General features: G+C 37.1%; 1 protein-coding gene across 1 annotated transcript; it reads right to left on the reverse strand.

Annotated features, from left to right (window-relative positions):
- Positions 1–205: 205 nt before the first annotated feature.
- On the reverse strand, positions 206–11,005 carry Dynlt3 (dynein light chain Tctex-type 3). Its single transcript, XM_090326232.1, has 5 exons — positions 10,913–11,005; positions 8,623–8,664; positions 3,899–4,022; positions 2,896–2,973; positions 206–2,142 (listed from the first exon to the last, which is right to left on the reverse strand). Exons 1-5 carry the CDS (start codon positions 10,940–10,942, stop codon positions 2,066–2,068), a joined length of 351 nt encoding a protein of 116 aa, XP_090182358.1. The 5' UTR covers positions 10,943–11,005; the 3' UTR covers positions 206–2,065.
- Between the last annotated feature and the right edge of the window lie 5,144 nt (positions 11,006–16,149).

Genomic DNA, 16,149 nt, shown 5'->3' on the forward strand with positions numbered 1-16,149 from the left:
TCTACTTCCAGCACCTTTTTGGTAATTAATTGGAGGAAAGAATCTGATGGACTTTCTTGCTGGTTTCAAACCTTGATCCTCAGATCTCAGCCTTCTGAGTAACAGTATTATAAGTATTAGCCACCAGTACCTGAACTGAAAAATAAATTAGTATTAAGCACATTGATATTTATTTAACTATTGAATAAACAATCAGAGGCAAATGTACAGTACAGGAAGATAATCTTTATTATTCCTTAACTAGAAACAACATAGATAGCAAGCTCATGAGATATGAGTCAATTTTTTTAAAATCCCTCAACAACAATAGCCAAAAACAAGCCTTTACTGCACAGGTATTTTGGTCACTATTATAATCTCCAAGGGCACAAAAGCCAGCAGCATAAAGTAACATAAAAATAATGACTTTGAATTTCTGATTTGTCAAAACCACAGATCACTGTATCAAAACATATCCTTGCATCGTCTTCATCTTCTTCTATAACATTGTTTTTGTTACTTAGCCAAATATCTTTTATGCACATAGTATTCATACAAGGATGCTGTCTTAATATTGTCAGTACTAATATTAAACTTTACTTTTTCCCCAAAACATAAGTGAATTATGATTCCAGTTTCTACATGTATTGGTGTCAGTGGTAATAGCAGATTGATTTTTATCTTCAAGATTAACCCACAGATTGACTTCACATTTGGTGATCATTGGTATACCCTACTTTTTATTTTACTTTCTAAATAATTTTAAATATATTTCATAAGCCCTGAGATATTAGATTACATGCTAATGATTGTATATTTTGCATTTACACTTACTCCAGTCAGTTGAGTTCCACACAATTAGTCTCTTATTAAATTATTTACAGATGAGTGTGAATTAAAGCCATGATAAAATTTACCACAAATATGGTTAACACTAATAAGGCCTTTAACTAAGAGCTGCATATGTTGTGCATTGCAACTTACTAAGAGCAACTCTTAAATTTACATCTTTTCATTTTGCTTCCTTCCACATGAATAACCACACTTCACTTTTTCCCTCTTGTCAAACAACTCAGTTTTTCTTCTTCAAACATAAACACTAGTTCTCTAACTGAGCAGCTGCCAAAAGAAACTTAGCATTCTAACAGCATGTTGATAACTGAACTGCCTAGCAGAGAAATATGCTCACAACAGGCATTCAACAAATGTTTGTTCCACATGGGAGGAGTGGATTGTAAGGCAGTTGTCTGAATCATGTACTGTTCATCATATACTGTAATTTTGCTTAACTGGGAAATTTGGTTTTATCGATTTAAATTCAAGTTCAAGTTTAAATCCAAGAAACTGAATTTAAAAAATAGATTTACTGGGGCCAGGAGTTTGGCCTAGTGGTAGAGGGCTTGCCTAGCATGCACAAATACGTGGGTTCGATTCCTCGGTACCACATATATAGAAAAAAGACGCAAGTGGTGCTGAGGCTCAAGTGGTAGAGTGCTAGCCTTGAGAAAGTCCAAGGACAGTGCTCAGGCCCTGAGCCCAAGCTCAGGACAGGCAAAAAGAATAGATTTACTGGAGGGGCTACAGTAACATTTCTTAATAGGAGAAAAAAAACAAAATTCTTTCCCACTTTATATTGATCCAACTGAATAAAGAAAAGAAATTAAACAGTTAATAACTAAATAATATACTTTTTCCACATTTTTTGTGACTATTTTGTTCACATATTTATATGCCTGTTAAATTCTAGCTAAAAGGTAACTATATAATCTGAATGTCTTTTCCCAGTTCCTTAGGGACATTAATGATGGTAGTAAAAAGCTGGTATAAATATAAAGACTATGTTTTTTTAAGTTATGCCATATTTCTGCATTTATTTTTGCTAACATTCATTAAGTTCATATTTAAATGATGCCGTGTAGAATGAGCTACTTCTCCAACTTGCTTAGAGTAATCAGTTTTGTTACAGCTTTCAAGCATGTTGCACACTTATCATCAAGCACATGGATAAGTAACTATTATGCTCTTTTGAAAGGATACACTGACAAATTCTTAAGTTACTAGCTTTAGCCCATCCTATTTTAGTTGGTTACAGGACAATTGCAATGGCAAAAACATTAACAATGCAGTTCATGGTTCGGTTCTCCCATCTTACAGTACAGGTTCCTAAAAATACACAAGAGAAAAACTTAAAAACATCAGTAAAACTTCAAAATTACAAGGGGGTGGGGAATAGATACACATTTATTTTTATTGTGGTGGTCATGCTGTTCGTTTTTATATGTTTTTATTGTTGTCTTCAGTTGTACAAAGGGGTTTCAATTTAACCTGTCCAGTTATGTATACAATGCATCGTTATCAGTGTCACCACTCCCATGAATCTTCCCCCATCCCCGATGTAGCCTACTCTAATCCATCTCCTCAACTCTCTTTTCATTTAATTATTTATTCCCTTGACCCTCTTTTATATTCACATTTTATAATGGGATGACGTTATAATGTAATTAGATACCAAGTAATGCTACTGATAATGTATTTTCAGAACTTAATCAATGCTAAGTAAGCATTTGATTAAAAAAGTGTATTGCTTGCCAGGTGCCAGTGGCTCACATATGAAAAACTGGCCATTCGGAGGCTGAGATCTGAGAATCACAGCTCATAGCCAGTCCAGGCAGTAAAGTCTGTGAGACTCTTTAGTAATCTACCAAAAAGCCAGAAGTGAAGGTACAGATCCACTAGAGGTGGTAGAGCATTAACCTTGAGCACAAAAGCTCAAGAACAGCATCAAGGCCCCGGACTCTCACACACTCATGCACATACAGACACACACACACACACACACACACACACACACACACATACACACACACACTATTATTTCTCATTGCTTGAACTCCAATTCTGTGTGAACTGACTTACCATCAGAAGTGGTATCCCAAAAACATGAGCTGGCTGTGTGAAAGCCATATGCACTTCGCTGGACCACAGCACAAGTCACTACAAATAAAGTCATAGACATAAAGTCATATTTATAAATAGTGGAAAAGAATCAAGATGGAAGGATTTGTGTTCACATCTCTAACAGTGGACAAACTAAACAGGAAAAATTTCATCCAGGAGACCAGAAAAAAATGTCACCTTGACTACCAGTCATCATGATTCTAACACTGCAGGATCCAGTCAGTTTGAAGTACACTACTATTAATCACTGGTAACTGTATTACACAAAAATAGTTTAGTTTTCCAGCCACTATGTGAATTTCACAGTCCTATATAGAAGCATGGGACTACTACCAGGAAGACAGTTGGACTTAGATATTGCTGCTGAGCCCTAGTAGCTCAAACTGCTTTTAAGAAGTGAAACATGCCTAGGTAATGCATATGTGAAATATATTAGTTTAGGCACTTGTGTATGTATGAAAGCATCAGACTATACACTATCAGCACACATGATTTTTTTGTCAAGATTAAAATAATTGTTTTAAAGTTAAAAAACATGGCCATCTTACAGGTATTACCATACATACATACACATATATATGCATATACATATATGCATATATTAGCATATACACATGTGTGTATACACATATTGTTATATATACATATATCAGCATATATACATAACGTGCATTCACGTGTGTGTGTGTGTGTGTGTCTGTGTGTGTGTCTGTGTGTGTGTATGCATAAATGGGCTTGTACTCAAGGTCTTGCATTCTTGCTTGCTATTTTTGATAATTGCTGGTATTCTATCAATTGAGCCACATTTTGGGCTACAAATATTATTTTAGATTAATAAGTCAGAAGTCATTTCTACTTCATTAATATCCAAATGTAATGTCTACTATTCATATGCATTCTCAAAATTAAGAGAAAATCAAAAGGACAAAATGAGTGAATTAATGAAGAAGGACAGGCTTACCAATGTATTTGTACGCTTTCCCCAACTTAACCAAATGAGTTAGCGATTGCTCCACTATGCTTGCAGTCCACTGGTTGATATTGTTGTAATTGTAGTCTTCACCTCCTAAAACCCCATCTATACACTACAAGAGAAGGGGAGAATGTAAGTCCTTTAGCCAAATGAACACATTTTACCAATCATTTATTCAAAGTACACCCCAATAGAGGATCCCAGTAAACATATTGTTTCATTTATAATTGCTTACATGTTTGCAAAGGCTTTCCAGAAGTATTTTCTCACTCTATGAACAACTACGGGTCATATAAAAATAAATATGCAAAGGTCTCCATGATAAAGAACTTAATCTGAGAGACTAATAAAAGAACTGTAAAATATATAACATAAGAAAGACTAATCATATAATAAGTCATAGGATAAAAGGATTGCAAAACAGGAAAGGGATTAAAAGATGGTGATAATTGCTTAAAGAGTGGCACTAAAACAGCTGGGATTTAAAGTAGGGGATTTAAACTAGAAACAAAGAAACAATTTTAAAACAGAACATATAATTGTATTGTTATTCATACTACACAAGGACTTTGCTATGAAACAACTAGCAATACTGCCAATTAAAGTAAATAAAAATTCTCTAGAAAAAGAGCCACATGATGTCCCATTGTGATCATTTGCATCCCTAGTCCACCAGCTTTACTATCATAATCCCGGTCTGAAGGCCAGCTCTGCCCATATCTACTGTGTGAGTTTTATCTGTTTTCCTGTGTTTTCCAGGAAGGCTAACAACATTCTTATAACACAATGAGAGGATGAAATGAGAATGAATGTCAAGTGCTCAAACACAGAGACTGGCAAAGAGCAAGGATAAAACTCACTACCATGATCATTACTGCTGCTGTGTGCTTGTATTAAAGTAATAGAATTTAATTCGTAAGTCGTTCATTCATCTAACTTAATACAATCACACACACATACATGCACATTTACACAAATGCATATCTTCATTTCCTACAATCGGATTATCATAAAGATTTATAAAAATACTTACAAATACTGACCTTCAGTTGGATAATATAAAATCTTTACTAACCATAAAATACCAAGACTTTAAATCACTTAACGGGGTTGGTGTTGTATGGCTCAAATTGCTCTAGAGAATTCAGTAACATGACAGAGAAGGGACAGTAGCCAAAGAATCCGGAAAACAGAGATTTTATTCCGGATTTAGCATTATCAAACTGGTGAACTTTTAACAGCCTTTCAGGCTCTCCATTTGGCTTTTCTGAATGAGAATGTAAGAGCCCACATGTTTTAATTTTGTTTTTCAGGTCATCTAATAGGAATACTCTGAATCTTGCACTTACTATGAAAAAGTGGGTCCCATTATCAATAACCTTGATAATTACAATTAACTAACATTAATCTAGCAGATTATCATGAACTACTAGGCCACTAGACAATATATTTCCAAGGTTATACTCGACATGGCACACAGTAGATATGCAAAGGTTTGTTTGTGAAGGAAACTGGCTCTGAAATTCTCTCCGAGCATCCTAAATAAGACATTATAGATAAGTTCTAAGTTAATTTAATTTAGGAGTTGGAGAAATTCAATTACTAACAAAAAATAAAATGTATGCCTATTACCAATAAATGAGTGGCTATAAAAGTTCAACAGGATAAATATATGGTAATTGAGGAGAAAATCAGAAAAGAAATGAGATAAACATAAAATAAGGAAAATAAGAACACTTGTCTAAGAAGGGATGAAATGTTTCAAAATAGAACATATGTTCTCAAGCCTTTCCAAGGCCTCCATAGAAATGTTTCAATGGTAGAAAACAAGTTGGCTGATGGATAAGAGCAAAGAAAAGTAGTTCAAAATAACCGAAAGTAGACTGAGATTTCTTTTCAGTTTTATCCTTCATATATATATTTTTTCTTTTTTTTATTGTAATTAGTAAAAGGGTTACATGATATTTGCCAGATAGAAGGTGCATTAATTCACGTACATTGATACCCTTTCAAATGTCTTGGTACCCATTTCCCTCCCCCCCCACACCTCCCACCCGTCTTGGTTTTCCCCCCTTCCCTATCAAATTGTAAATAACCAAATACAAATAAATTCAATATATCAGATAACAAAGTGAGATACTACAACAATATGAGATAACCAAAGGACAGCAAAGGAAATGAGAGACAACATAGTACATTAAGGACAACAATCATTCGTTACCTTCATATATATTTTTTTAAAAAAAAACTAAGATGAGCTTGCTTTTGACAAGTTCTGAGACTGTATCAAAAATATCTTCAGTTGAATTATATTGCTTACTACTTTCTCACAAATATTTACAATTCATACCGTAATTTACAGAAACATTAAAGTAATATATACATACAAGTCCCTAACCCATTCCCAATCCTGTTCCCTGGGAAAACACCTTCAGGATTACTTATATATCATGAAATAATTTTCATATTGCCATTTACTGATTTATGAAGCAGTTAATAATAACAGGGAGCCTATCCTGTTTTCTCAAGGTAGCAAACTCAGTATTTTAAAATTTTTTTCTTGTAATTAATAGAAGGGTTACATTATATTCTCCAGAAAAAAGGTACATTTCTTAACAATCATTGCTACCCCTTCTCATGTTTTTGTCCCCATTTCCTTCCCCCACCCTCTCCCCTCATCGTGTTTTCCCCCCTTCCCAATCCTATTTCAAATAAACAAATAAACATATATACAATATATCAGATAACAAGGTAAGATGAGAAATAACATAATACATTAAGAACAACAGTCACACCTTACATGGCTCTTGTTTCTATATCTTGGAGGTCCTTTCATTTAGCCTCATCCTATATGGCCTTATGTATCTCAGTTTTTCCCTATTGTAAACCTCTGCTAGGAGACTCCAAGCAAACCCAATATTTTTATTTCATTATATTTACACTATTAGGACCATGTTTCTTTTCCTTAACGTTCCTGGCTTCTTTGTAAATGATTCCATTCTATGCAAATAGTATGAGATGCCTTGTTGGTGGGTGGCAAGCATTATCCTATCGTTTTTTGTCTGGAAAGCCAATTTCCCCAACATTTAGACTTGAGTTTTTATATCTCCTTCCATTTTAACCAGACCAATGACAGACGTCAACCTAAGTACTTCTCCCTGTTGACTCAGACTTTCCCTTGAATGTCTCTTGAAAGAAATGAACTGAACAGGAGTTCAGTTCACAACTATAAACCTGGTTTTTATTGACAATAAAGGTGATTTGTTCTCTTTCTAATGACTCCTTTGTCTTTTTATCTGGCAATCAACTTGGGTAAGAAACAACCCATTAATTAAAAAGAAAGAACCCACTAATTAAATGGACTCTGCCCAAAATAAACAGTGTCCTTTCTTTCATATTCCACTGACTAGGGAAATTCTCTCAACATGTCACTTTGGAAAACGAGATTGTTATCACTCCGCCTTTTCTCATTACGTCTACCTCCCTCATTTTGTGTATACACTGGCAATGAAGTGAAACTATGTGCATAGTTCTAATACATGATTCTAAACTATGAAAATACAGAAGGACTCTTAGGTGTCTGTTTAGTCCTTTCAGATACTGCTGCTAGTGGTACAAGGCCAAAGTTTCATGAGCTCTAAGTGAGCTGATGCTCTTGTTCAGGTAAATGAAATACTGTGTCATAGGGGACTGATGACATGAACAATGCCCAGAGGGTGGAGCTGATCCAGCCCAGACTTAATGTAGTCTGGGCCTGCCAGAACACAGACCCCAACAGCCATACCCATAATTCAAGTCTGTCTTCTGGGCCATCTCAGAATTTTTCTAGAGCTTGGCAGAGTTAGAGATGATTCAGGACTATAAATGTATTTGTAATTACCTCACCCACAGTGCAGTCTGTATTGATACCACAGGAATAATGAAAGTTCCTTTCCACAACAGCTTTCCAAAAAAAAAAACCTTCTTTTCTATTAGCCTCACAAAGGACTACATTTCATGTTTCAAATAGTTTTCTGAAGATTTAGTTTACCATTGTATCAGTACCTAAAAGATGATAAATGATCACTTTATTTTACTGGGCTTAAATATACAATGTCTAAAGGCAGGCATTCCTATATCTTTTATCTATTTAATAGACACGTATTATATATACTTTGTATTCTGTAAAATACATATACATGTAGAAATATACACACAAATATACCTTTACAGCATTAAAATTTAAATTAATGGTTGCTTTGCTTGAGCAAGGTATCAATTTTAGGAATCAGTAAGCTAGTTTACCAGACTAACACAATTCTTAAGCATCTATTTCAGGACCACATGCAACAAATCCGAGAAGCACCCCCTGAAAAAGGTTAGTAAATAAATCTTTTAAATCTTGGGGGGCGGGGGTTTTGGGGGAAACTGGTCCTGGGACTTGAACTCAGGGTGTGGGCACCATCCTTGAACTTTCTCAAGGCTAGCACTCTAAAACTTGAGCCACAGCACCACTTCTGGCTTTTGTGTGCATATGTGGTAGTGAGGAATCGAACCCCAGGACTTCCTACATGCTAGGCAAGCACTGTACCATTAGGCAACACTCCAGGCCCTTGAATCTTGTTGTTTTAATGCTAAGGTTTCTAATTTCATGCTGAAAAAAATCAAAACATGGAATTTAAAAAGTTCCATCAATGTAGCAAGCTTCAAGATGAACATCGTGTATAACTCACCTCTTTGACGATGTTATGTGCTTCGTCAGCATTGAAGCCGACCTAAAGGAAAAGCAAGATAAAACTTCTCTCGTTATAAGCTTCCTTTTACCTGTAGAATATTCTCAACTAGACTACACAGATGTTATTGATAGTAGACTATAAATGATAACGAAACTCATGTCTATTGAGGCTCCCAATCCTACTAAGAATCCTTAAAAATATAAAATGTGGGAGTTGGTAATTGAGCTCAGTAGAACACTTGTCTGGCATGTGTAAGGCCCTGAATTTGGCTCTCAAGTCTGCAAAAATAAAATAAAATAAAAAAATACAGAATATGTTCTCTACTTTCCTCCCTGAAGATTCTGAGTCATTAGATGTGGGCACAATCTAGGCAATTACAACTTTTTTTTGGAAAAGTGCCTTATACTAATGATTCAGATGAACATACTAGATTGAGAATCATTGTATTGTAAAGCTCAGGAAATAAGCAGGAGATGGCTGTGGAGATGTGTCATCAGAATACAGGATATAGCTTCAGCTATGAGAGAATAAAGTGGTCCAAGAGAAAAAAGAATCTTCCTTTCTATTGTATTTTCAGCTTAAACTGGCAAGATACGTTCTTCTCAGATTAAAGCTTATAACAATAACTCATTTGAAATTAATAGTACTTAAATTCTGTAAATTAGCCTGACAGCAACTTACTTTTACTTTGGAGTAGATTGTTAGAATCCTGAATTAACAGTAACTATCAATGAGATCCAAGTGTTCTCAAAAGAGTATAGAAGTAGGTTATGTGATAAGACTGAAATCTAAACCAAGACAGGTCAGATAATCCAGGAGTGTTTTCACAGAGTCATTATTAGGTACTTTATGATATCAGCATATTTTCTAAAAATTACTTCAAACAAGTAATTTCTCAACTTAAAATACTGAAGAAAGATTTGGGGCTTTTTTAACTCATAAAATTACCCTATAAAATTCCCCAATAATCAATGTACAAAATAATCTAAATTTTTAGGAGTAAGATGAAAAGAGATATCAAATTTTGGTCCTAGAAAATTGTCATTTCACATTAAACAAGTCTTTGCTATCAAAATTAGCCTAGGCTTTGAAGGCCATGTATGTCACTTCAATTTAGAAAATCGCGTAATACTTGAGACTTGGGGGAGGGAGACATAGTAACACACGTTTTTCTTTCTTTTTGATAAATACACTTAGGTAGCTCTGTAGAAAAGAACCCGTTGCAGTCTTGTTGGGAGATATGAAATGTGTGTGTGTGGAAACCAAATATGTGATTTGGGGGGGCCCTAGTCCTAACATTATAATACCTTCTGAAGTCTATCTGCAACAAAGAACTCATTGAAATGTATTTTTACCTTCTGTAAAAGTCTATATTTTAATGATTCCTACTGGACCAGAAGCTTCTTCCAAAGGTGTATTAATGCATCTTTTTATTCTGCACCTCCACTATCTATCCAATTTTATTCCCCCACACCATTCACTAGTGGCTACACTGGATGGAAACCATCTTTGTCTGTTCTGCCCTGGCAAGCTGTCACAAGTTGCACTTCCAATCCAACAGGCCTCATCCACAAAGTTATTGTGAAAGAAGAGCTGTAGTGTTAAACCAGAGGCCTGGACTCAAATCAAGCACCTGCCATCTCTGGCAGTTTTAACATGGACATTAATCCCCATGAAAAGTCGTCAGTTCCCATCAGTGACAGGAAGATAACTGACATTAAAGTGCTCCTTGGGAGGCTTAGGAAAGCCTGAACCTGTGAACCTGGGGCTCATAATCCATACAGCTCCTCCTTCCAGCCTACCCAGACCACAGTTTCCAAGAGCTGGAGAGGCTGTGGCGCCAGGGCCCCAGACCTAGGAGCTGTGGCACCTGCTCTATAACACACCTAGGGAGGTAGGAAGCAGCAAGACCAGTCCAAGGCCTGCCTGGCAGACAGGCAGTGCCAGCCTACTAATGCCTTCCTACCCGCCCCCGCCCCACCCGTCAGGCCTCTTTCCTTCCCATCCTCGCCTGCCTCTAAGGGCCTGACTGCAGTTTCCGACCACCCGTGCCATGGAGACTAGCAGACCATCCTCGAAACAGTGGGGAAAGGGAGATGGTGCGGGAGGGTGGGGGGAGGGACTGGAACGGGCAAGGAGGATCCTCTACTGCGCAAAGAACCTGGGATCAGAAGACAAGGAATTCTAATTCTTCCTGACATCCTGAACTAGAAAATCACCCAAAAGAGACCCCGCACCCAGGTGGGCAGGACCAAGGGGGCACTCTACGTTGCCCGAGGGGCGGTACCTCGTCACAGTGGCGGTGGTACTCCTCCATGGTGCCTCTGAGTCTCCCAAAGGGCGGAGCGACGCAGGTCGATCGCGCGGCCGCGCACTGGCCTCCAGGGAGGCCCCGCCCCCGTTTGTTCCAAAGCTGACTCCGCCTAGTGGAACTCTGACAACGTCCAGAGGACGCTGGGCGGGGAAGGGTGGCATTGGGAGGGGATCTGAGTGACAAGGGTTCTAGCAGAGCAAAAGGAAGTCTGGGGTCTTTGAATGCACTTCCACCAGGTGCTTCTTCCTTGCTGCCCACTTCAGAGCTTTCTGAAAATAAGGGATGGATGTTGATCATATGCAGAGAACTAGTGTCAACCCTTCTAGTTTCTGCACAACTGGTTTTGAGCTCTCTTCCATGATTGATTGCATGTAATTTAGTCTTTGACCGTCATCTAGCAAACAACATTAGTTAACGTAACATTGAACAAGCATGTTTGTTTTGTTCCCTTACTAATTATCTTACTTGAAAAAAATTTAATCCCACACAATTCAGTTTTCCCATATGAAAGTATAACCGTCCCTATTTCATAACTGGATTCAAAGGATTAAATAAGATTCTGTATTCACAACTCTTAAACTTTGGTCACACGGCTACTTTACACAAGGCTGAATCTGTTTTAGTATCACAAGAATAAAGATATCACATCCACCCAGTGAAAAAGAAGATGCTTTCTTTGATGACTTTTTAAAAAAAGAAAAATCTTTCTAAAGAGTCTTCTCCAAGTGTATCATTGAACAAGATTATGCCATGTAATTCTCCCTCTGGCAAAAATGTTGTAAAAATATAATTGGTACTTTTACCTTTTATTTTGATAAGAATGTTCTGCTAGCAAAAAAAACAAGGGATGTGAAATAAATGCTGGTGTGATAGCTCAGTCCTTGCTACTCTTTCTGATTTTATGTGCTAGAGAAGTTAATATTCACATGGCATATTGAAGTAAACTACAGGAACTTTGTGGATGTCTTTATAGAGTTCACCTAAAAAATACCTTCTGCATATGATTTTTAAAAATAAATAGAAAAGGTGTTAACATTAAATTTGTAAAAAATTTGAAGGGCCTGGGAGTGTAGCCTAGTGGTAGAGCACTTGCCTAGCATGCACTAAGCCCTGGTTTCGATTCCTCAGTACCACCTACCCAGAAAAAGCCAGAAGTTGTGCTGTCATTCAAGTACCACAGCATTAGCCTTGCAAGAAAAGTGTTCAAAGACAGTGCCCAGGCCCTGAGTTCAAGCCCCAGGACTGGCAACAAAAAATTATAAAAATTTCCAAATGAAAAATTTTACAAATGAAGTATTTTCAAATGTCTTAATAAGCCCTCCACTTTTCATGAATATAAAATTTTATGTCTACCTTTATGTTTTAAGTAGCTATGCACAATCCTGCTCTCAAGAGGTTTTTGTTTTCTTTTGGCTTGGTTTTAGAATGAATTTCACCTGGGGGATGAAGAGACTAAGACCTCTGCTTGTGGGCCCAGGAACACAATAATCAGGTTACATGGTCTGCCAAGGAGAACAATTCTGGTTAACAATCACACTTTAAGTAGAAACTCCAAGGATTAAGCCTTAGGAGCAAAACACCAAAATTTGATCCTCCAGGCACTAATACTCAGTTTTAAGTTACTTCTACCCCTGGAAATAAATTTAAATACACATCTTTCAAAAACAAATGTAGATGCTTTCTGGAGGAAGAAAACATTATTTTAAGCTTCAAATTAGATACATATACATAAAATGCACAGTAAAACAAAACTAGGTACATAAACAGACAAAACAGCATTATAATAATCAACAAACAATGAAAACAGATTAACTAAAGATCTAGATGGTTTGGTTAGGCTTTAAAATAGGCTTTAAAATAATTTTACTTATTTTTCAAGGAGACAAAGAGAAAGCTAATAATTTCATCTAAGGGCTTAGGACATGACTCAAGTGATATACACCTGCTTATTAAGTGCAAAATCCTGAGTTCAAACCCCAGTACCACAAAAAAAAATGATTCATTCATGAAAAACAACAAAGGAACTTTAAAGAAGAGTTCTATTGTAGTTATGAAAAAAACTGAAGATCTAATTGTGATGTTTAGAAAATTGGTGAAAATAAAGAAACATAGAGAGATAAATGGATGCAAAATATAAGGAAAATGTATAGAAATAAAAAGAATATCATGACAAATTTTAACAGACGTAACTGGATTTCCAGAAGTAGATGAGAGGTATTAGACAGAAGCAGTAAGTGATGAGATAAGAGTTGAAAATCTTCAAAAATTGATTAAAGAACTTTATGACCAAAGTCTCTATGGGAAGCTGATAAAAACCTCCGGAGATAAAATATTTGAAAAGAAGTTACTTACAGTAGTGTATATTGTGGTGGTGAATGTAGGAAATGTGTAATGAACCGTCCAGGACCCTGATCCCTATGTTCTTTCAGTATCAATTATCTCCCTCGAATACAGAGGCGGGAACTATAGCAATTCCATGTAAAATTATACGAGACAATTCTTTCAAACCTACTGCATATATCTTGTTCTTTGATTCATGTCCTTCATTTTATATTCATATCTCTTACTTTTTATTTTCCTTACGTGTGTTTTCTGAAGTTAAGATAGAAAAAACTTCATAGCAGGGTGTGATGGCTCACACCTGTAATCCTGGCTACTCATAGGGCTGAGATCCAGGTGCAAAGCCAGCCCTGCCACAAAAAAAGGACCTGAGATTTCTATCTCCGATTAATCTCTAGAAAATGGGAATTAGGGCTCAGCTCAAGGGAAGGGCGGTAGCCTTAAGCTGAAGAGCTCAGGAACAATGTCCAGGCCCAGGGGTCAGGGTTATCCTTGAGCTGAAGAGCTCAGGGAAACATCCAGGCACAGAGTTCAAGCCCCATGACCCACAAAAAAAAAGAGAAAAGAAAAAGACTTCATAAGCTTTATTAGAAATCTTGTTATTTTAGAGACTAAGTGCTATAGCTACTCAACCTCCAGTGCCTTGCCCTATAACTGCATTTCATCCTCTGCTGATAAGTGATGTCACTCCATGCAGTGAATTACATTTGTCCCCCTTATTCTCTACAAGAATAGTACCTATATTCTCTACAAGAATAGTACCCATATTCTCCTTGAGTATATGAATAATCCATCCTCCAAATTTTATAGTAAGGATCTAATTCCAAATATCCAGTACTAATCAGAATTTTCTAGAAAAATAAAACGAAAATGGTGAGGGAACAGAGACCTTTGGAAAAGGAAAAGAGTTAATTCAAGGTACTTTTCAGAAATGAATCAGAAAAGTAATTATCTCTAACTATTCTCCTTTCCTTCAATGTATTACCCATATCCCACCTTGACTGAATACAACTGGGAGCTGTAGGACATGGGAGCCACTAGAATCCATATAGTACTGGTACCTAGGTATAGAGTGATGGAAGAGCATTTACTAGCATATATAAGGCACAGAGTTCCATCCATAAAATGCATCTCAAGGCAGACAGTATGGTGAAATGTAAATACAGAGAGGTAGCAGATAGTACAGATCTCAGGTCACACATCCAAAAATCCTTATGAGCCTCAAGGGAAATGAACGTATTTTATTTAAAAAGACATATTTAAGCACATCAGAACAAACTGTCTGAAAAACAAAGGGAATAAAAATTGTAAAATAGCACTCCTAAACTTATCATAGACTAAATTACTTTTTTTGTCAGTCCTGGGCTTGGGGTAAGGGCCTGAGCTTTGTCCTTGGGTTTTCTCAAGGCTAGAGCTCTACCACTTGAGCCACAGCACCACTTCTGGCGTTTTTTCTATGTATGTGGTGCCGAGGGATCGAACCCGGCTCTTCGTGCATGCTAGGAAAGCACTCTACCACTAAGCCAAAATCCCGGCCCTACTTTTTTAAAATTACTGGACTGGGAGTTTGGCCTAGTGGTAGAGTGCTTGCCTGGCATGCATGAAGACCCAGAGTTGATTCCTCAGTACAGTACCACACACATAGAAAAAGTGGAAAGTGCTGTGGCTCAAGTAGGAAAGCACTAGCCTTGAGGAAAGCCTGGTGACAGTGCTCAGGTCCTGTGTTCAGTCCCTAGGACTAGCAAAAAAAAGAATTATTGACTTATGCCAATAATGCTTGCTACTCAATAGGCTGAGATCTGAGGATTATGGCTGTGAACCAACCCAAGCAGGAAAGTTGGTGAGACACATCACCAACTAATTAACAAAAGCTAAAAGTGGAACTGTTGCCCAAATGATAAAGTGACAGCCTTGGGGTGGGGGAAAGCACAAGAATAGCACCCAAGGCCTGAGTTCAATCCATAGTACCAGCACAAAAATAAATTTCAAAAAGAAAAGAACGGAAAAGAAAGCTGGGTTGGAAAATGACAAGCTGGACATGGTGGCTCATGCCTGTAATCCTCGCTACCCAGGAGGCTGAGATCTGAGGATCATGGTTCAAACCTATCCTGGTCACTAAAGTCCATGAGACTCTTATCTCCAACTAACCACTAGAAACCCGGAAGTGGTATTGGGGCTCAAGTGTAGGTCAGTAGCCTTGAGCTGAGGAGCTCAGGGACAAGGCCCAGGCCCAGGGGTAGGGCAGTAGCCTTGAGCTGAAAAGCTCAGGAACAGTGCCCCGACCCAGAGTTCAAGCCCATGACAGACATAAATTAAAAAAGCAAGAAAAAGGAAAATGGCAGATTGGAGACATGACTAAAGTGGTCAAGTGGTCAAGCTGTGAGCAAGAAATCCTAGGAAGATCTCCAGGCCAAAACGAAATAAAATATGTACACACACACACACACACACACACACACACACACACACACACACACATTTGTGTGTTCAAAGCTGTAAGGGAAAAGACATTACTAGAAGAAATGAAATATTTTTGTAATGATAAATCAGTCAATTTTCTTAGTGAAAGCAATTGTCTCCATTTTATGTACTCGTTAATGCAAAACTTGACAAGTAAAAGTTAACTCCAAAAGCTGAAACAGATGGATTCAGAGCAGTTTGATTTCAATGACATTCCCTCAACAGTCAACAAGAAAAATACATCAGAAAGGATATAGGAGATTTGATCATTGTGATCATCACATTTTATCTGACTACAATGTATAGAACTCTGTAGCAACTGCAGATCACATTGTATTTTGAAGTACAAGAAAAGTTTACGTTAACTGGATTATCTCACTGAGGAATTTAACTGGATTTCTTTTTATCAA

The sequence above is a fragment of the Megascapheus bottae genome, chromosome X (genome assembly GCF_031878675.1).
Source record: "Megascapheus bottae isolate mThoBot1 chromosome X, mThoBot2.hap1, whole genome shotgun sequence".
NCBI classification, from domain to species: Eukaryota; Metazoa; Chordata; class Mammalia; order Rodentia; family Geomyidae; genus Megascapheus; species Megascapheus bottae.